Consider the following 19999-nt stretch of genomic DNA (forward strand, 5'->3'; position numbering starts at 1 on the left):
TTCTCTCTGTGGCCAGGAAGGAGGCCGGCATTTGCATATCCAGCCCCAGTATGTAAATCTACCAATAAGGCACAGACTCCAAAAGCTTTATAGAATTTTTTTATATAAAACAAAATGGCCCTAGCCCAGCGGCAGGAAGAAAAGATTTGAAACACGAGTATGTACATCAATGGTAGAAGGCACAGCGAGTCCGTCTGGGATGAGGGGTGGGTGGGGGGGGGGGGGCAGCAGGTTACACAGGTCTCAGCTGAAGCCACGGGGGCAGAAATAAAGTGCGTAGGTCCTGGGGCCCCCCGTGGCCCAGAAGCAGCAGCCAACAGCCCCCTTCTTCCCACCTGTGGCAGGGTTCAGCTGAGCGTGACACGGAGGTAGGAGGTGGGCACATAGCCCTCACCTCCCTGTTTCCGCCTGACCCGGGTCCAGCCATCACCTTTGTCCTCCTCCATGAGACTGAGGTCTTCACCCTCAGCCATGGAGATGGTGCCCTCGCTGGACCCTGTCATGGGAGGGGCAGTGGGCTCAGATCTGCTTCAGGTGAAGTAAACACAATCTAGCCAAAAACACCGCCCACCCCCTAAGCAGCTGATGGGACACACAAGCTGTCCTCACCTTCAAAGTGGTATATGGCCACACAGTGACCTATGGGGGATGCCGGCTCCTCAAAATCCTCATCAAACTCCGTGTAGATGGGGGCATCCTGACCCTCCTCGGAGAGGGGCTCTTCAGAGCTGGTTGGGGAGAACAAAGCAGGTCAGGACAGGCCTCCCAGGTCCTGGGGCCAGACCCATTCTGGCCTCCACACTCACCTCTCCTTGTCATCCTGCGGTCCACTGTTGGTGCTGCTGCTGTCTGGAGGGGCACTGGCTGGGGGCTCTGGAGGCCGGGGGTGGCGGCCCAGGCTGTCCCCCCGGTTGCTCAGGACCCGGCTCTCGGCTTCCACCAGCCAAGCCTGAGAGGAGGGAGTCACAGTCAGTTCCAGGGCAGGGCTCCGGGGTCAGCCCGCTCTGGACCTGGAGGTTTCCTGAGATCACCCATGCACACCCAAGGCTGTGATGAGAAACAGCTGGGGCACCACCCCCACCCAACACCTCCCTGTTCCCCCCCCCAGGAAGTGACTCAGCTAGGCCCGCTGGCCCCCACCCTTCCCCAGGGTCTTCCCTGACCTCATACTTCTGCACTTCCAATTTCAGCCGTTCGATGTTGTTCAGGGTTTCCGTGATCCGGGGCTCCAAGCTGGCAGGGTCCCCCATCTGGGGTGTCTTCTCATACACATCCTTCATTTTCTTCAGGGCTTCTCTAGGATGACACAGACACAGATCAGAAAGAACAGTCCCATATGACTTAACAAGCAAAAAAAAAAAAAAAAAAAAATGTGCTTGGCTTCAAGGAGCCAATAGCAAGACAAGACAGTGGTTAAATCACAAACGCTGGTGCTTCACTGCCTGGGTTCGAATCCCAGTCTGGGCATTTCCTTGTCTGTGAGTGTGAGTGAAGTTACGGGACCTCTCAGTATGCAAATCTGGAAAATGGGGATAATGATGCATGTATCTCATGTAAGTGGCTGCAAAGATTAGAATGGTGCCTTTATTTATTCAGATATGCATTGACTACCTACTGCATATCAGATACTGTTCCAGCCATCAGAATATAGCCCTACACAAGACAATCAGGATTCTGCCCTGGCTCACAGTCTCAGGAATTCACTTGGGAATGCCAGGGAATCTATGTAAAGGATGTGAAATAGTGTATGGCACACAGTAAGCACTCTATAAATGTTCGGTATTATTATCATTAGTCCCTGATCCCTGTCTCCTCCAAGACTATATATACAGGCAGTAGTAGTAACAAGCACAGACCTTGGAATACGTCAAACGTGGGTTCAACTTCTTTCCAGTCCTAATACCACATCCAGGCCATGGGGAAACAAGCAGAGGTGGGACAGCTAGAATTCAAGGCCAGCCTGTCTTGACTCCAAAGCATGCTCCCTTCACCCCTACATCATAAAGACTCGGGGCACCTGGGTGGCTCAGTCGGTTAAGCATCTGCCTTCGGCTCAGGTCATGATCCCGGGGTCCTGGGATCGAGTCCCATGTCGGTGGCTCAGCAGGGAGCCTGCTTCTCCCTCCCCCTTCTGCCCCTCCACACGTTGTGCTCTCTCTCTCAGATAAATAAACAAAATCTTTAAAATAAAGAAATAAATAAAAATAAAGACTCAGGAACTACAGGGTTCTGAATGGAACTTTACACCAGTAAAAGCTTCGTACAATAAAAGTTTTATACAAGAGGTTCTATGCAAACAGCAAGAGAGAACTGGGCTGCCTGTCCCCAAGTGGCAAACATCATTCCTATTATTTAAGAGGAGTGGGAAGAGGATCTTGTTACTTGGAAGAAGTGAGTCCAGATTTTCTTTTTTTCAGTCTGGCAGATTTTTTTGTTAATATTTTAAGTGTTTGAGTTATTAAGCAGATAACCATGGGTGGGTTTTTTTTTTTCTTTTAGCCAATTATGGTAGTAAATGAGACTAATAGATGTTTTTATATTGAACCATCTTTGCATTACTGGGATAACACCTAGTCGTTCATGACTTGTCTTTTAAAAAGTTATGTTTTTATTATGGTAAAATACACATTAACATGAAAGTTCCCCCTTGAACCATATCTAAGTGTACAGTTCCGTGGCATCAAGTACAGCCACACTGTTGTGCAACCATCCCCATCACATGGAACATTTTTAAAATACATCACTGGATTTGTCTGGCTAGGAATCTGCATCCAAGATCCTAGTGAAGTAAAATGAGCCCAGAATTTGAATTTCTCGAGTTCTCGCTAACAGATATGGAAATTGATTCCACCAAGCCTCCTAAATGAGCTGGCAGCTTTCACTTTTTCTGTTTGCGGCAATGACTTGTGTAAGAGGAGAAGTAACTGTTTCCTTCTAAGTATGGCAGGAATCACCTGTAAAACCACCGCTGCCTGGGGCTTGTTCGGGAGAGCTCAGAGTATCATTTCAGTATAGTTCATTTATCCTTTTATTTTTGTTTCTTGCCTGCCTGCCCCCAATCTTACCTCTGGTCGACCTCCTTCTGTAGCTCACGATTCCGTTCTTCCAGCTGCTGCTGAAGTCGTTTTCTCTGCTGCTCTGGGGGCAAGTGGCTGAAATCCTCCGTCACCACTGTCTGCAAGGTGGGAAGACTGAGTTTGGGATCAGGGATTCTCAGCTTCCAGGCTCTAAGACACGGCGAAGACACACCAAGTCCACCTTCCTCCCCACCCAAGGTTCTTGGGGGGCAAGGCCATGCACAGAGCAAAGCAGGTCTGGGTCTGGAAACCGGAGGAGGGGGCCCAGCTGGCGGCAGGAAGCGAGCCCAGGGTCCCGCCACCCAGCCGCTGGGCAGGCTAGGGCTGCCCCCTCCTCCCCTGGAGGCCTCACTTACCCCACGGCTGCCTCGAAGGCTGCGGAAGGATGCTAGCCGCGGTTTGACTGACTTACTGATCTCACTCAGTATGGCCAAGGGGTCGAGGCCGGAGCGGGGGGATGGGGGTCCATTAGGCAATGGCGAGGGCAGGGGGCCCCCCAGGGAGGAGAGGGGTGGGGGGCGTGGCTACCGGCGGGGCAGGGGAGGGGGTGGGTCAGGAGGGATGGGAGGATGTAGAGAACAAGGATGGATGGACGGACGGACGGAATAAAGAAAAAAGAAAAAACAAAATGGAGAAAAGAAAAGAAAAAAAAACAAACGGTAAGAAAACCACAACTCAAGATGCACAATCACACACAGAAAATGCATGCAAAGAGCAACACAAAAATCTGGGAGGTGGTGGGGAGGGCATTAGACTGTGAGCCAGAAGGCCAGACCCCTCCTTACCCCCGTATGTCACCTCTCCCTTGAATTCTATATCCAGTACCTAGCATGGGGCCTGGGGGGAGGGGAGGGGGGCAGGGAGGCCCAGGGTTCTGTCCACCCAGCTTTCTGGGCTCACAGTCTAGAAGGTACAGGGAGATGCATTCAGGGAATCAAGATCTCAGACAGGTATATGGCCACAGAGGTCAGAGGCAAGCGGAGAGAAAGGTAGAAGGCATGAAGTATCAAAAGGGTCACAGGTGGGGTTGAAGCTGGGGGAGTCCCGTGTACGAAGTGAAGAGAGGTATCAAATTATATGTCAAGAGGGATCAAAAGTATGTAACGGAGTCATAAGATATAAACCTGGGGGGGGGTGTCTAAGGTATAAAACAGGGGTGTCCAGCTATGTGCTTGACAATAAACCAAAAATCCCAAGAAAAAACAGCCTGAGGGTCGGGGGCCCAAGGACCCATTGGCAGGATGGACTCCAGGGGAGTCCTTAGGGCGAGTATCTTAAGCCCTCATCCAGCCCTGAATCCCAGAAGCAGGTCTTCTCCCAGCATCCCAAGAAGCAGCAGACAGACACCACAGGCCCCCTCCCTGCACCCCCCTCAGCCTTGGGGGACTCCCAGGCCAATAGCCGGGCCGCCTCCCTTCCCTCCAGCCCGGGCCAACAGCCAAGAGGAAAATTCCTGCCCAGGACTCAGCGTCCCGGCGGCTGGGGCTGACTCAGTGGGGGCCCCCCTGTCCCCACTCACACTCCCCCTCCCAAGGGCTCCGGCCCCCACCTTGTTCTTCTTGCCGAAGGGCCAGCGCTTGGCACGGCTACGGCCTGAGCTTCGGAGCTCAGGCCGTCCATCGGAGGGGGTGCCCAGGCTGCTGTCTGAGGGCACGCGGTTCATGGGCTGGCTGAAGTCTTCGAATTCCACGTCACCAGGGCGGGCAAAGCCTGACTTGTGCAGCTCGATTAGGACCTGGGAATCCTGCGAGGAGGGGCGGGGGGTGGTGGGTGGGGAGTAGTCAGGGACAAGATTAGGGCCTGGGGTCGTCCAACTGCCCACCTGTCAGCCCACTCGCCCAGGACCCCACACGCACGTTCTTGGCATCTACAGCATCTGCAGCCACCTTCATGCCCTCCAGACATTTCGCGATGATGGGCACCACCTGTAGCTCGGCCTCCGACAGGAGCCCATACCCGGCTCCCAGGTGGGCAGCCCGCCGCTCATCCATGTCCTGCAGCTTCTGCAGAGACAGGACAGGGGCGCTAATGGGGACCAGGAGCAGTGATTCAGGCCGCAAACATGATGGGGCTCCACACTGGCCCCAGCCCTGAGAGCCCAGTCTGGTGGGGAAAACACAGCATCGAACAGAGACTTCCAGCCCAGGGTGGCCAGTGGAGAGACATGGGATAGGGGAGATTTGAGAGGGGAGTCTGAGGAAGCTCCCGCCTTGCCTAGGGAGTCAGGAAAGGCTTCTCAAAGGAGGTGACAATGAAGCCAGGGCTTTAAACAGACACCACACCCAGCACAGGTACTGCCTGTCCCAGGGTGGAGTGGAGTGAAGAGGCTAAAGCAGAAGAGGGGAAATTCGAGGCCTTTCAGAGGGGTTGTTAGAGCTGGGGCTTAGAAGAATGAATAGGAGTTTCCAAAGAAAAGAAAGACATCCCTGGCAGAAAAACACAGTTCGAGTAAAGACAGAGCTCACTGTTGTTTCCAATTCCCTTTCGATTTAGAGATCGGGACATTGCCGCTAAGGTTTTGACAAATGTTTAAGAGTCGGTTAATTTTGTGGGTCTTTCAGGAGGGGGCACTCACATCAAATATCTGGGGCATCTGGGAAAAATAGAAGTGGGATTGGTCTCGGTTGAAGCGCTGTAGTTGGGCCGCGTACTCATTTTTGCTTTCTTCTGCCATGTGACTTCGAAGGTGGGCTTGTTGCTTGGCCTGAGGAACATCGAGGCAGGGGTCGCTGCCAGGTTCTGGCTCCATCCCCGCCGGACCTCCAAGCCCATCCCAGACCCCACAGGTACCTTCTCCACGTCAGCCTTGGTGGCATTGATATCCTGATCAAGTCGCTCAGCGGTCTGGGCTGCCTTTTCAGCCTCCCGGCAGTCCCGCTCAAACTTACGCTTACTCTACCAGGGACAGAGCCAGAAGGAGGTAGGAGGTGAGAAGGCAAGGTTTCAGAGACTGGGGGGACATCACCCAGCAAATGGGGTGGGGGGTGCAACGGGCATGCTGGAAACCCATGGGAGGGGCTCCAGGCCAGACAACGCAGGCAGCTGCATGAAGCAGCGACCGTCAGCCTGCTCCTCGGGGCCAGAGCCACCCTTCCCCGCGCCCACAGACTCACATTCTCCAGCTGTTTGAAGCTACTTTCCAGCTGCTGCTGAGCCCGGCGGCCTTCCTGAAAGTGCTGTTCAAACAGAAATGGTTAGGCTCCCCTGAGTTGAGGTAGTGGTCCCCGGGCAGATCCAGAGCAGGGATCACTCACCATCTTTCTCTCCTGTTTCATCTCCTGCGAGTACTTGGCCAGCTCAAGACACACACGGACGCCAAGGTTCTCGGCCACCAGCTCTCGCTGGCCTGCAAAGTCATTCACCTCCTGGAGAATCTGCACAAAGGACTGCTGCTGGCTGAACCTGTGGCAAGATGGGCAGGGGCAGTGAGCCAGGGTCAGGTACCCACCCCCCCAACCCCCAGGAGCCCCAGGAGCCCCAGGACCCACCTCCATATGGGAAAGGGAAAGCCCCAACACAATCCTCCTGGAAGCAACCATAAATCCTGGTCCATATCCCTTACCCCAAACCCTTCAGGGGGATGCATTTCAGAACTCAGAATTTTTCAGGTCTAAAAAGGGGACATGATGCTTATACCATCTTTTATGCATCACCCCAGTGGGGTCAGGGGCAGCATCCTCTAATCAAACACTGTAAGTATTTTTGCAGTGAGAGGTATTAATAGTCACACAAAGTGGGATAAAAACCAAGGACGTGATGAAATTAAGTCAGGTCAGGTCAGAGACCACTGCCAAACTACCAAAACAATCTTTTGATTTCTAGAGCTTTTTGGATTCTGGAACTGGGGGCCTGGAATGAAGCGCAATCCTCCTGTGACACTTACTATGGGCTAGACACTGCTTCAATGCATTATCTCAGTTAATCTTCAAATGAGCCCTACATGGTCATCGTCATCGTCATCGTCATCATCATCCCGTTTCACAGGTGAAGAAAACAGGCATAAAAACTTAAGTCAGTTACCCAGAGTCACTTGTTTAGTAACTGCTGGAGCCTCCCTCACCTTAGGAGAGGCAAATGGAAAACTCGTCAATTGCCCAAAGTCGTGGGGCTGGAAAATAGTGGATTTAGGATTCCAGCACAGGTGATCAGGATCCTGCATCCATGCTCATCCCTCTAGGTGGGAACTGAAGCAAGAGGTGAGGGACTTGCTTAGGTAGTCTAGCTGAGGCAGAGGAAGTGAGACCAACACCCCCGGCCCCCCAAATCTAGCGTGGCAATCCCTCTCCATCCTTACTTGGATTCCGGGTCATCTTTGGCAAGTCTCTTGGGCAGGTATTTTTTCACCAGGCTCCTAACGGAGAGAGGCAGAAAGGCTGAGCCCCCAGCCCTCCAACAGCTTCCCCAAGCCCCAGGCGGGTCCATCCTAGGGTCTCACCTCAGCTGCTTTGCATAAGCCTGCTCCACCTCGGTCCGCTCTTTCACGAACTTCACGTATTTGTCCAACAGGTCCAGCCCCCACTGCGTGTGCCGCTCGAGCACCTCAAACTGATCCTGGAAGCGGGTGGAGGATTCGAGATCACGACGTTGGGAGCCCACGGGCCGGAGGACCAGGCGCAGAAGCTTCAAGGCTCAGAGCGAGCAGAAGGTGTGGCTTCCCGGCCCCGCCCCGCGCGGCGCGGGGGGAGGCAGGAAACCGGCGGGAACCCCCTCCCCTTCCCGGGAAGGGCCAGGGAACAGGGGCGGGGCCCCAGCCGGACTACTGGGTCCCCGTCTCCAGACCGCCAAGAGGGGTGTGGAATGGGGCAGAGCCACTCCCCCCTGCCCCGGCTCCCCTAATCCCCCCTCCCAAGATTCCGGAAAATCCGGCCGGCCCGGCGTGAGTCAGGACCAGAGGGGCAGGGTTAGCCGCAGTTTGGGGGGCCCCAGAATGTCCAGGAGACAGGCACCATGTTCCCCGGGTCGCCATGCTTCCTGGGGTCCCCCCATGTGACTCAGTTTCCCCCACTAACTCCACTGCACCTCCAAAAGAAATTCCAGAGTTGCGGGGGAAGAAATCTAGTTACCCCGCTGCACCCAGAAACCCAGGGATGCCACCGCCCCCATAAAAAGGAGGGGTCAGAGGTCCCGACTAGGATATGGGGAAATTTCTGGGGCTTCCAGAGCAGAGGTTAGAGGCTGCCTAGGGCCGGCCCCTCCCAGTGCCTGGGGCGAGATGGGGGAGGGGGCTGAGCCTCGCAGCCCCTCCCCCCCAGAGCGTCCCAAGCCCCTAGGTGTTGATTGGAGGCGCCGAAAGGGCGGTCAGAACTTCTAGGTCCCACGTGGGGTTGAAAGTGGCCAGAGGGTCCCCTCCCCCGCCCGAGGCGGACAGGCGGGCGGCGGGCAGGGACCCAGGGGCCGTAAGATAAGCCGCCCGCCCAGCCAGGGTTCTCAAAATAGGTGACCTCGCCCGGCCGCCCCGGCCTGGTCCCAGGACTTCTGCCCTCCTCACTCTGAACCCCGTGCTCAGTTTCCCTAGTCAGCTCCTGCAAGGTCGCCCTTCGCCCTGGGCGTCCTGAAACGCCCTGGGAAAACTCCGAAAGAAGGCGAAAAGCGGGGACTCCAGGGGTCTCCGAAGGGGGAAAGCGCCAAGCCCCCGCTAAGGTCTTGCAGAAGCAAAGGGGGAGGGGGTCTGGACTCCAGAAAGGGAGGAACTTGGGGCCAGGCCTATCGGACTCACCCACAGCTCGGTGCCCCAATCCATGCTGCTCCCGCCGAAGCCGCCGCCGCCCGCCGCCGGGAGACTCAGCTTGGAGCGGCGCGCCCGGCCCCGCCCGCCATGCCCCGCCCACTCCAGGCTCGGCCACGCCCCCATCTGCTAGGAGGCCCAGAACAGCGCCCTAAAGGCGGGACCCCCCAGGAGGCGGGGCGCAACGGACGCCCCGCCCCCTCTTAAAGGAACGTTGCCACCAGCCGCCACTGGACCGACCCCTTAAAGGACCCCCCCCCATTTTTCCAAATCCCCCGGGCCCTTCTTCCCCCCCCCCCCCCCATCCTCCCCAACCCTACCCCGCCCGGGACTGTTCTTACTTTTCTCTTTTCCTTCAAACATTCTTTAAAGGGACAAGACATTAAAACCCCAACCCGAGAGGTCCTTCCCCCCACCCCGTCGCTGGGAGAACCTGAGGTCACCCCGCTCTTGCGGGCCGGCCCGGCTCCAGACATCTATGCTGGGCCCACTAATGGTCAGGTTCCCTCCGGCCACAGGGCGGATGGGAGGACTTCGATCCTGCCCAGAACACGCCTCTGCCAAGGCCCGGTCCATTAGCACCCCCACCACTTCCTGCCTTCCCCCCCTCCCGAAGTCTGCGCCGGGAAACTGAGGACGGGCCGTCCTTGGGGCACCGGGCCCAGGTCTTTCCTCGGCCCTCATCCAGTTCGCGCTTCCACCTGCCCATTTTCCCGTCGCATGCATTTAGACCCAATCAGGCTTCACTGTCTGTAGACCCTGGTTCCGACTCCACGTCTCCCTCCAGACAATCTGGCCCTGGGGCTTGGAAGTCTGTCACCTCCCTCACAAAAGTCTGTTCACACTTCATTAATCTCTTTAAGGCACTGAGATGAAAGGGGAGAGAACCCTCCAGCTCCCACCCTCATCCTCTCCTGCCTTTGGTCCTTAGTGTCTATGGAGGTGACAGACGTCCCAGAGCCCCCAGGCACAAGTTAGGCTCTAAGCCTCCGGGCTCCCAGTACACAAACGAGTACACATACTGGGGAGCCCAGGAGGATAGCCCCTGGAGCCCATACTGGGACAGATGGCTCTGTGGGGACCTGGCCCCACCTGCTGGTGGCTTCTGAGCTAGAAAACCTCAAGTTGCAAAGTGAGCTGTGCTCCAGGGCTTGGGCGACCAGATGAGTCAGGGGCTCAGCATGAGTTCTGACCTCAGTGGCTTTAGCCTGGTATTAAGAGTCTCAACACTGGCCTCAAACTCAAATTGGAATTTGGACTCGCTCCAGGTCGGCACCACATCTGGGATGAGATCTCAGACTGGGGTCGGAAGTTTAGCGGAGGGGTCAGCAAACCACTAGGAGGTCTTGGACTCAAACTAGGGTCCAGAGGTCAGGCCTAGTTTGGGGTCAGGGCTCAGTCCAGGTGGGGGGCTCAACCGGAGATTAAGGCCCAGGCTCAGCGTAGGTCGAGGGTCAGAAGGGAGTGGGGAAGTCTGGATTTCAGGCTGATGTCCGGGCTCAGTTGCAGGTAAGGACTCAGCCTCGGGTTGGTGTTCAGCCCGTCGACAAGTCCAGCCTGGGATCTTTGGGTGGGCTACTAGCTGCCTCACTCTAGGATAAAGCAGGCTCCGCCTAACGCTGGAATTCAGCCCGGGGTCATAGGTCATCCTAGGGTCAAGATTTAGCCTGGGGCTAGGTTTCGGCCTTTCGTGGATCAGGAAAATTAGAACAGGGCAGGCCTCAGCAGATGTGCGTGTTTACCAAAAGCCTGTGCTCTGGCTGGGAGCCACATCCCCAGGGTAAAAAGAGGAAGTCCGTCCTTGGGGATATTGGGAAATGTAGTTTATTGAATTCCCTGTAGCGCCGTCTGGTCTCACTGCATTCTGGGTAATGTAGTCCTGGACCGATCTTCAGTTGGGCGTGGGTGAAGGAATTCCGCTTCAAGGGCGGGATATCAGATCCATCAGAATTGGTTAGATGGACTGTTTATCAAATTACATCAGTACAGTCGTTCTAGTGATTGGTGAGAGTGGAGGCGGGTTAAGCAGTATCAGCAGCCCATTTGGAGCTGGTGATGTCCATTTGGTGTCGTGAGGGGGAGTGGTGCGGCTTTTCGAGGAAACGGTCGCTGATTGGGTGGGAGGGCTTGACATGCCGGAGGGTCGGCCCCCATCGTGCTGCGATTGGCTCACCCTTAGGCGGGTGGGTGCGTCAGAGGCGGTGTCTGGGGAGGTGGCGGCTCCAGAGATGGCAGTGAGCGAGAGGAGGGGGCTCGCCCGTCGGAGCCCCGCGGAGTGGGGGCTGCGGCTACTGCTGCTCCTGCTCTTGGGCGGCTGCTCGGGGCGCATCCACCGGCTGGCGCTGACGGTGAGTCCCGTCGCGCGGCGGAGCGGGGCGGGGAGCGCAGTTTCGCTTCCTAGGAAGCCCCTGGTGTGGAGTGGTCTCGTCCTACCTCCCCCTCATCTTACGCGGGATGGAGCCGTCCGCCGCCCCCCGTTTCCAGGCCCCGAGTGGTCTCGTCCGAGGAGTCCCCCTCAGACCTCGCGTGGAGTTGCCTGGCCGACCACGCTAGGGTTGTGCCCGGCCCACCGGGGGTGGGACCTCACCTCCAGGGACTACCCACCCTCCTTAATCCTCTAAATTCTTGGGATCGCTCTGCGCTGGGGCCCTTGGCGCCTCCCAGGGGAGTCCCTGGGTTTTCTAGAATGGGGTCCTCTGGGCACTCACTGGGATCTTGGAATCTACAAACTGTCTGGGAGGTCGGGGCTCGGCACGCCAAGATAAATAACTCTGCTCTTGGGGTGGTGCTCACCCGGTGCGGAGACTTCCAGGTGCCCCAGGCTTTCTCTTCCTGGACTCTCAGAACAGTGGCTGGAGGAGCTGGGGCTCCCTGTTCCTACCCGGCGCCAGAGCCGTGGGGCTGAGTTGGTGGGAAGAAGTCTGAGCTGCCTCTGCTTCCTTGGTCTCCGGCAGGGGGAGAAGCGAGCAGACATCCCCCTGAACAGCTTCGGCTTTTACGCCAATGGCTCCCTGGAGGTGGACCTGAGCCTCCTGCGACTGGGCCTCCAGGACACAGAAGAGAAGGCCCCGCTGGTGAGGGGCTTTGAGGACTTTGCTGGAGGAGGGCGAGGTGCACAAGTTTCCCAAACCCTCCTCCAGTCCCCAGTTCGTAGCTCCGCCTCTCATCCATGTGATCTTGGGCAAGTCCATTGGCCTTTCTGAGCCTCCGTTTCCTTATCTGTAACATGGGAATAATAAAATCTCGTGCAATATATGCTGGGCCCTGAGCTGGGGTTGGTGGAGGAAGGGCACACCAATGCACAAGATATCCCCAGTTCCTGCAGTCAGAATAAGTAGCTAGCATTTTTTTAATGCCCACTGAGTCCCAGGTACCTGGCAGAGCAGTTTCCATGGGTCTGTTCTCTCATAGCCACCTCTCAGGGATGCTGTGAAAACGTTACACCTGTAAACCCAGCTTTACAGGTGTTGACACAAGCTCAGAGGTATGTGGCTTGCTCAGAGTCACAGTGCCTAGATGCAAGTCCACACGTGCTGGATTCCACAGCTCAAGGCAGGAAGCCATCAACATTTTATCTATCTATCTATTTATTTGTATTTATTACATCAACATTTTAATTGAGTGAAAACAGGGTGGGCTAGGTCCAGAGGACCAGCGAGGGTCTCCCCTCCGCCCCCCACCCCGGAGAAGCGACATCGAAGTTGAGCTGCACGGGATGGTTAGGAGTTAAGAGTATGAGGGGGCAGGGGCAAGACAGGTTGTTGGAATTCCGTGAGTGAATGTGGGACTTAGCACACAGTAAGGGTTCAGTCAGTTTGAGGTCACATTTCTCTTGCTACTAAGAGAGGTGGCTTGGGGAGGTCCCTATGCAGTTCCTCATTTCTTCCCCTTTTCTTTCCACCTGCCAGGTGGGGTTCAGTTTGACTCGGGCTCGATCTGGCAGCATTCGATCCTACTCAGTGAGTGGAGGAGGAGGTGGGGGAGGGGGTGAGGAAGGCCCCCCCATTCTTTCACAGGGAGGGGAGCAAGAAGTGACCCTCCCTTGCAAGGTAGATGGGGAGGAGGCAGGGTGGGGCCAGGCTAGTGGGAGGCGGTAACCAAGGCGCCCTCCTACCCACTCCCTAGACCCAGGACCCCCACGACTGTCCTCTACGGAAAAATAGTAGCAATCTCCTGGTTCTCTTCCTCATCAACACCAAGGATCTGCGGTAAGTTGGTGGACCAGAGGCTCTATCATTCATCTTTTCCTGGGTGTGATACCCCCATAAGCAAGCTATCAGGTGGAATGAGAAGCCGGCTGGAAAGAACCTCATGCTCTTAGGAGGAAAACCACTTGCTTTTTAATTTTGCCTTCCAGCCTTGTGACTATGGGAAGGAGGGAGCAAGGGGAGGGGGGCCTAGGGAATGTTGGGGTCTCAGGGCAGAATTCACAGACACAGAGGAGTGTTGTGAGAATTGATAGCCACCGTTCATACTTGTTGAACGCTTCCTATTTGGTGGGGAGCGTCCTGCGAGCTCTTACAGGTGTTAATTCATCTACTCTTTATACTGATATCATCCCTATTCTAAAGGAGGAAACTGAGGCCCAAGAACCAGAGTCCAACAATACTGTGTAGCCTGTCTGTAGATACATTTTCATGTTAAATAATGCACTTAAGTGGAATGAGTAAGTCAGTGTCAGGGGAAGGGACAGTCACTGGTGCAGGCAGCGCCCAGATGGGGCAGCCGTCTTGATGGCTGATGGCCAGTGCTGGAACTGTGTGATCACTGACTCAGCCTGACACCGGCCCTCAGAAAGGAGATCCTGAGGGCCCAAGAGACCATTGAGTTCCTCTGCACACGTTGTATGCATGACCCAAGCCTTCAGCCTCCTGGCCTCACCCTTGAAGCCCCCACCCTCACCCCAGGGTCCAGGTGCGGAAGTATGGGGAACAGAAGAAGCTGTTCATCTCTCCTGGGCTCCTCCCTGAAGTGCCCTCCAAACCAGGGCCCCCGAAGCCAGAGCTCACAGTCACCCCTAAAGTGAACAGTGGTGAGTCAGGCTGGCTGTGTGAGCAGGGAGGGTGGATGGCCAGGGCTGCGCGAATGCCCCCCTCCCCCCCCCCGGCGCCCAGTTTTCTGCTGTCCTTCTGTCCATCCATCCCTAAACTCATTCACTTGCCCCCTATAGGGACCACCACTGCGCTTGACAAGGCCAAGTCAAAACCCACAGTGTTTCAGGGGGACCAGCAGGTTCGAGGAAGCCAGGGCAGGAGGGAGGAAGGTCTGTTCCTCTTCGGGACGGGGGGCATATGGAGACCCAGGCCTGGGGCCAGCTGATGCAGGCACTCTGTTCCCTCAGGGCCTCAGTGGGAAGGACAAGGAACTGGTCCTGGGTCTCGGGCATCTCAACAATTCCTACAACTTCAGTGTGAGTATCTGTGAGTGCCCGCGGCCCCACCTCCCCCCAGAATGGGGATCCCCAGGCTGAAGCCCCCCCATCTCCCCCTGTCTGCCCCCACCACCCAGTTCCACGTGGTGATCGGCTCTCGGGCCGAGGAAGGCCAGTACAACCTCAACTTCCACAACTGCTACAACTCAAAGCCGGGCCAGGAGCAGCCGTTCGACATCACGGTGAGCAGAGGCGGGCTGGCTACACCACATCCTCCCTGGGGCCGTGCTGTGGGACGAAAGCTGATGTGCCCATCTGGGAGGTGGGAAGACTGAGGCACAGAGAAGGGGAGCTTGAGAGTGGGAGGGAGAGATGCACCCTCACAGCTCTGCACGTCCAGAGCTAGCGTGAAATCCCCACCACCCACCCTGCCCCCTCCCCAGGTCATGATCCGGGAGAAGAACCCCGAGGGCTTCCTGTCAGCGGCGGAAATCCCCCTCTTCAAGTTGTACATGGTCATGTCTGCCTGCTTCCTGGCCGCTGGCATCTTCTGGGTGTCTGTCCTCTGCAAGAACATGTAATGCCTTGGTCCCTGGGGGGTCCCCCCACCTCCCCTCGTCATCGCTCTCCCATCCCTGCCCCTGACCGATGCCCCCCACCCCCTTCTGTCCCTGACCCCCCTGCCAGGTACAACGTCTTCAAGATCCACTGGCTCATGGCAGTCCTGGCTTTCACCAAGAGCATCTCCCTCCTTTTCCACAGTGTGAGAGCCTTGGGCCAGGAGCAGAAGGGGGTGGGGCTGGGGTCTCTGGGTCCAGGAAGAAGCCCGTGGAGCCCACTCCCCAAATCTCTGCAGACCCTGGGCTTGGGAGTTCATGTGTCCCAACTGGCCCCATATCCAGCCATTTTTATCACATGGCCCCCAACTGTCTACCCAACTCAGCTGTCTGCCTGTCCTGTCCATCTGTGACCCTCTGCCCTTCAGTCTGACTGTCCGGTGGCCCAGCTCTGACTCTCCTGCTGACTCATGGTCCCCTCCTCTGTCACGGCCACGACTGCCCATTTCTGGGCCCACCTGCCAACCTGATCATAACTGTCGGTTCTGTCAACTTTGTGGCCACCATGCCCACAGTGACTGTCCCTGTTCCTGAACCACCACCATCCTCCCACTTGTACCACCGTCCACCCACACGTCCGCCTGTCTGTCTGACTGTCCATCTATCCATCCACCTCCAGATCAACTACTACTTCATCAACAGCCAGGGCCACCCCATCGAAGGCCTCGCTGTCATGCATTACATCACACACCTGTGAGTGCCCTTCTCTGTGGCAGGTGGGGGGCAGGCTGGGGAGGGCCGGGCACCACCCCCCCTCACCACCCACACCCTCCCCAGGCTGAAGGGCGCTCTCCTCTTCATCACCATCGCCTTGATCGGCTCTGGCTGGGCCTTCGTCAAGTACATCCTGTCAGACAAGGAGAAGAAGATCTTCGGGATCGTGATTCCACTGCAGGTACACCTGGGGCCCCGGGTGGGCAGGCACGCATGCACCCTTGGGGGCACACCTACCCACCCCACACCGCCCCCTCCCCCCCCGCCCCGCAGGTCCTGGCCAATGTGGCCTACATTGTCATCGAGTCCCGTGAGGAAGGAGCCAGTGACTACGTGCTCTGGAAGGAGATCCTCTTCCTGGTGGATCTCATCTGCTGCGGCGCCATCCTCTTCCCTGTGGTCTGGTGAGGATCCCGCCCCCGCCCCCTGCCCCTTGCAGACGTGGCAGGAGGCTGTGCTGACAGCCGTCCGGGTCCCCTGTCCCATTCCAGGTCCATCCGGCATCTCCAGGACGCATCTGGCACGGATGGAAAGGGTGAGGCCCTGGTCCCAGGACCTGCTGTGCCCCCAGCCCCTGTCCCACTTCCAGGCCCCTCTTTATGATCCCTGGATGTCCCTTCCCTCCCCACCGGCTGCCCCTCCTACCTGTCCTCTGAACGGGCCCCTCCAGACTTCCTGCGCCTTGGACACTGCCCAGAACGTCCCTCCTCCATACCTGTCCCCTTCCCCTCTGTCCTCTGTGCAAACCTCTCAGCGGCAGTGAACCTGGCCAAGCTGAAGCTGTTTCGGCATTACTACATCATGGTAAGAGCCCTGTTCTCACTCAGGGAAGTACTTGGGGCTGTTTTGTTTTTGTTTTTTGCCGGGGGGGAGGGTACAACCAGCCCATTGGTGTACCCATTCTAATTCCTCCTTCTGCCATCACTCTGAGCCCCAACACTCGGCCCTCTCCCTGTGTCCTGGCAGGTCATCTGTTACGTCTACTTTACACGGATCATCGCCATCCTGCTGCGGGCGGCCATGCCCTTCCAGTGGCAATGGCTGTACCAGGTGAAGACCGAGACCATGGCAGGAGGGGGGGCCAGACAGTGCTGGGCGGTGGGGGGGAGGTGGGGGGGCCAGCCGGCGGGGGGGGGGGGGGGGGCGGGGGCTATCCCTGACACTCCCACTCGCCTTGCCCCCCAGCTCTTGGTGGAGGGCTCCACCCTGGCCTTCTTTGTGCTCACTGGCTACAAGTTCCAGCCGGCAGGCAACAACCCTTACCTGCAGCTGCCCCAGGAGGACAAGGAGGACACGCAGATGGAGCAAATGTGAGCCCCCCCGCTGCCACCCCAGCCCACAGGGGTGGGTGGGGGAGTGGGGAGTGTGGTGACTCTGGAGGCAGAGTGGGCAGGGCCAGGGTTCTGGGGATGGAGTGGGTGGGGCATGTGGGGAGCAGGTGGGCAAGCAGCTCTAGGGGTGGATTTGATGGGCACCGGGCAGGCGGGGCCTCGTGCCCCTCAACTCCTGGACCACCTCTTTGCTGTTTGCCTCTAGAATGACCGATTCTGGGTTCCAGGAAGGCCTGTCCAAACTCAACAAAACAGCCAGCGGGCGGGAGCTTTTGTGATCATCCCCTGTGTCTGGAACCGTCCTCCTTCCCCCACCTCCCGCCTCCGCCCTCCACACACACTCCTCACTCTCCAGCTCCTCTCCCAAAGCACGTGTGGCAGGGGGAGGAGGGCGCTGGGGTGCATGCAGCACCCAGCTCTCTGGGACCTGAGGTCCAGAAGCCCATTCAGAGGAGGGCCCCCTTCTCCCCAAGCATTGGGCAGCCCTGTCCCTGCCCCAGAGCCACCCACCTCTTGCAGCTGTGCAATATGATCTGTTTTGCTACCCTGGTTTCTTGCCTTTCTGCGTGTTGAGGTCTAACACTGAGGTTGTGTTTACAATTTAGAGACCTGTATTCCTTGTGGAGGGAGGGTTGCAGTATCCATTGCTCTACATAGTAAATATCAGTTGAGCATCTGCTCTGTGCCGGGCCCCATGCCGGATACTGAGGACAGAGCAGTGGCCCGGACCCACTTAAGGGGCTTACGGTTGGGGGTGGAGGCCAGTCAGGGAGAGGGCTGAGTCACCAGACAGTTCCATCACAGGGTCTTGACCCAGCCTGGGAAGTCAGGGAAAGGTGAATGGAGAAGTAGGGGAAAGGGCAGCAGCCCCACAAGAGCTCACACGGAAGACTAGAAGTAATCGTCGCTAACACATAGTGATCGCTCTATGCCGCACCCTCTTCCAAGGCTTCTGTTGATCCTAATTCCTATCAGAAAGCCTGTGAGACACAGAGAGGCTAAGTCACTTCCCCAGGGTCACACAGCCGACAAGCTGGGAGACTCAGGACCCAAGACAACAGGGGTCTCGTTTCAGAGCTGCACTTTCCCACCAATGGCACGGCCCCCCTGTGCCCAGACTCCCTGCGACCAAACCTTTTGAGCTCGCCCCCTTTGTCATGTGAGCCTGGATAAGTGGTTTCACCTGTTTCCCAACCTGTAAAATGGGTGTCCCACGGGGTCGCCCCGGATAATGCTGTGCACCCACCTTTCGTGAATTGCCCTGAACTTTGAGGAATGACCTCAGATTAGGGATGCACCTGTGCACACACAGGGGCGGGCAGCTCCAGAGATAGGGCTCTCCCCCTGTCCCACGGCACCCTTCAGCTAGAGGGCCTAGAGCCCCTTTTGGAGCTCTGGGAGACACTTCTTGAGAAGGGGGCGGTTGGGGGCCCAGGCCAGGGACAACAGGTAGAGAATTGGGCTGGGGTCAGGCTTCTTGCAAACGGAAGCAAGTATAACGGGCCCAATGCATAAATAGCCCAGCCAGACAAGGAAGTGGGGAGGCACTGCAGACTGAGGAAGTTAGGCGAAGCCAGAGGAGCCCAGAATAGCCCAGAATAGCCGGCGAGTCCCACTGCAGGGCTGGCTGGAGCTGGGAAGGGGTAGAAGCCTAAAGATGCAGACACGGTTGGACTCAATGCCAGTGCCTGCAGGAGCCAAGGAAAAGTTTAAAGCAGGGAAGGACATGGCCGTACAGGGTCGATGTCTTTCTCCCTGTGCATGCAGGGCTGGGCAGGGCCATGGCTCCCCAAAGATGTCCAGTCCCTGGAACCTGCGAATGTTGCAGTATGTGACAAAAGGCACTTTGCAGCTGTGATTTAGTGAAAGACCCTGAGATAGCAGGAGATCCTGGATTGCCCAGTGTCAGCACAAGGATCCTCGCAAGAGGTCCATCGGAGAAGGAGAGTGACAAGGAAACTGGCCGGGGCGGGGTGAGCTGTGGGGCTGGAGGGAGGGGCCGCGAGCCACGAAGTGGAGTGGCCACCAGAAGCGGAAGAGGCTAGAAGAGGTTTCCTGCCCTGGAGCCTCCCGACGGAAATGAAGGAATGCAGCCCTGCCCACACCTTGATTGCAGACATCTGCCCTCCAGATGTGTAAGACAATAAACAGGTGTTATTTTAAGCCATCCAGTTTGTGGTCGTTTGTTACAGCAGCCTTCAGAAACTCCTACAGTTTAGGAGCGTGAACTCTGGAGCCCAGCTCTTGCCAGCTAGAGGATCTTGGGCAAGTGGCCAAAGCCCTCAGTTTCTTGGTCTGTAAAATAGGGACGTGGAATAAACAAGGTTGGTGAGATAAGGTGCTGCGTCGGAGTCTCACGGAGCCCTTCGCCTCGTTCGTGTGTATTCCTGTTTTCCACATCATAATTCTGTAGGATCGCAAAGTTGTGTTTTTAGACAAAGTCCCCAGTTGCTGTAGAGTAGGTGGGCTGGAAGCAGTGAGCCTACAGCGGGGAGGCCACGGACCACAAGGGTGGAGAGAATGGGCAGACTGGGACAGAGAATGCAGGGGACAGGGAGGAAGGGGGGGGACCCTGGCCTGGAGGCCTGGCGGGGCTGTCACGGAAATAAGGCACGAAGGTGGAGGAGCAGGTGTTGGGAAAGATAAAAACACAGTCCAGGTGTGTTGAGCATTCACTATGTGTGGGGCACCAGGCTGAGCATTCTGCTTGCTGATGCTACCAGCTTGTCACCCCAAGACTCAGAGGGAAGTTCCGTGGCTCTGGGACTGTCCAGTTTACAGATTAGGAACTGAGCCTAGGAGGTCAAAACCTCTGCCCCTGCATCCTTCAAGGTGGGGGCCCTGGTGCCCCGGCCTCTTCCGGGTGTGAGTGGGAAGGTGCGGGGTGGGGGTTGGGGGGAAGGAGCCAAGGGGCAGATGAGACTCAACCAGGCCAAGTTTATCTTCGAGTTAATGAGTAATAAGTAGTGAGAAGGGGAAGCTCAGGTTGCATGGTGGGGGGAGGGAAATTCTCAGAAAGCAGTGTAGCAAGGACCCCATTCTGGAAGTGGGGGGCCAGGAGGGAGAGTGGTCCCTGATGCTCCCAGGCCTGGCACTGCCTCTGAAGGGTGTGTGTGTGTGTGAGGGTGCAGTGGGGAAGTAACTGCACTCAAGCAGGCATGGGG

General features: G+C 57.0%; 2 protein-coding genes across 10 annotated transcripts; one reads left to right on the forward strand and one right to left on the reverse strand.

Annotated features, from left to right (window-relative positions):
- Positions 1-66: 66 nt before the first annotated feature.
- TRIP10 (thyroid hormone receptor interactor 10) lies at positions 67-8836 on the reverse strand. Of its 3 annotated transcripts, XM_021705601.2 has the most exons (15): positions 8794-8836; positions 7513-7628; positions 7372-7428; positions 6332-6479; positions 6191-6253; positions 5868-5972; positions 5653-5781; positions 4934-5080; positions 4627-4821; positions 3434-3601; positions 3066-3175; positions 1164-1296; positions 807-949; positions 610-728; positions 67-496 (listed from the first exon to the last, which is right to left on the reverse strand). In XM_021705601.2, the coding sequence occupies exons 1-15, from the start codon at positions 8815-8817 to the stop codon at positions 348-350; spliced, it is 1806 nt and encodes a 601-aa protein (XP_021561276.1). In that variant the 5' UTR covers positions 8818-8836; the 3' UTR covers positions 67-347. The 3 variants fall into 3 exon arrangements, with proteins under 3 accessions (XP_021561276.1, XP_021561274.1, XP_021561275.1); XM_021705599.2 differs by lacking the exon at positions 3434-3601 and having other exon boundaries at positions 84-496; XM_021705600.2 differs by lacking the exons at positions 3434-3601; positions 7372-7428; positions 7513-7628; positions 8794-8836 and adding an exon at positions 6961-7084 and having other exon boundaries at positions 84-496.
- Positions 8837-10609: 1773 nt separating this feature from the next.
- GPR108 (G protein-coupled receptor 108) lies at positions 10610-18816 on the forward strand. Of its 7 annotated transcripts, none has more exons than XM_044918370.1 (18): positions 10610-11150; positions 11757-11876; positions 12711-12761; positions 12928-13010; positions 13710-13834; positions 13973-14030; positions 14152-14212; positions 14311-14415; positions 14617-14750; positions 14861-14936; positions 15410-15483; positions 15568-15685; positions 15778-15908; positions 15996-16039; positions 16259-16308; positions 16471-16554; positions 16690-16812; positions 17208-18816. In XM_044918370.1, the coding sequence occupies exons 1-18, from the start codon at positions 10935-10937 to the stop codon at positions 17406-17408; spliced, it is 1854 nt and encodes a 617-aa protein (XP_044774305.1). In that variant the 5' UTR covers positions 10610-10934; the 3' UTR covers positions 17409-18816. The 7 variants fall into 7 exon arrangements, with proteins under 7 accessions (XP_044774305.1, XP_021560701.1, XP_044774316.1 ...); XM_021705026.2 differs by having other exon boundaries at positions 13973-14034; positions 14144-14212; positions 14284-14415; positions 16690-16814; positions 17041-17384; XM_044918381.1 differs by lacking the exon at positions 17208-18816 and adding an exon at positions 17041-17184 and having other exon boundaries at positions 16259-16310; positions 16521-16554; positions 16690-16814.
- Positions 18817-19999: the final 1183 nt, after the last annotated feature.

The sequence above is a fragment of the Neomonachus schauinslandi genome, chromosome 1, assembly GCF_002201575.2.
Source record: "Neomonachus schauinslandi chromosome 1, ASM220157v2, whole genome shotgun sequence".
In the NCBI taxonomy this organism is placed as follows: domain Eukaryota; kingdom Metazoa; phylum Chordata; class Mammalia; order Carnivora; family Phocidae; genus Neomonachus; species Neomonachus schauinslandi.

What these genes read in the sequence shown, in the direction of transcription:
- TRIP10 (XM_021705601.2), bottom strand. Translation starts at nt 8,817, where the DNA reads ATGGATTGGGGCACCGAGCTGTGG. An exon ending in TGAAACAGGAGAGAAAGATG is followed by an intron (nt 6,254 to 6,331) that starts GTGAGTGATCCC and finishes CTGTTTGAACAG; the next exon opens with CACTTTCAGGAAGGCCGCCG. An exon ending in CCGCAGGATGACAAGGAGAG is followed by an intron (nt 729 to 806) that starts GTGAGTGTGGAG and finishes CTCCCCAACCAG; the next exon opens with CTCTGAAGAGCCCCTCTCCG.
- GPR108 (XM_044918366.1), top strand. Translation starts at nt 10,935, where the DNA reads ATGCCGGAGGGTCGGCCCCCATCGTGCTGCGATTGGCTCACCCTTAGG. An exon ending in ATCCTCTTCCCTGTGGTCTG is followed by an intron (nt 15,909 to 16,258) that starts GTGAGGATCCCG and finishes CAAACCTCTCAG; the next exon opens with CGGCAGTGAACCTGGCCAAG. An exon ending in GACACGCAGATGGAGCAAAT is followed by an intron (nt 16,815 to 17,040) that starts GTGAGCCCCCCC and finishes GTTTGCCTCTAG; the next exon opens with AATGACCGATTCTGGGTTCC.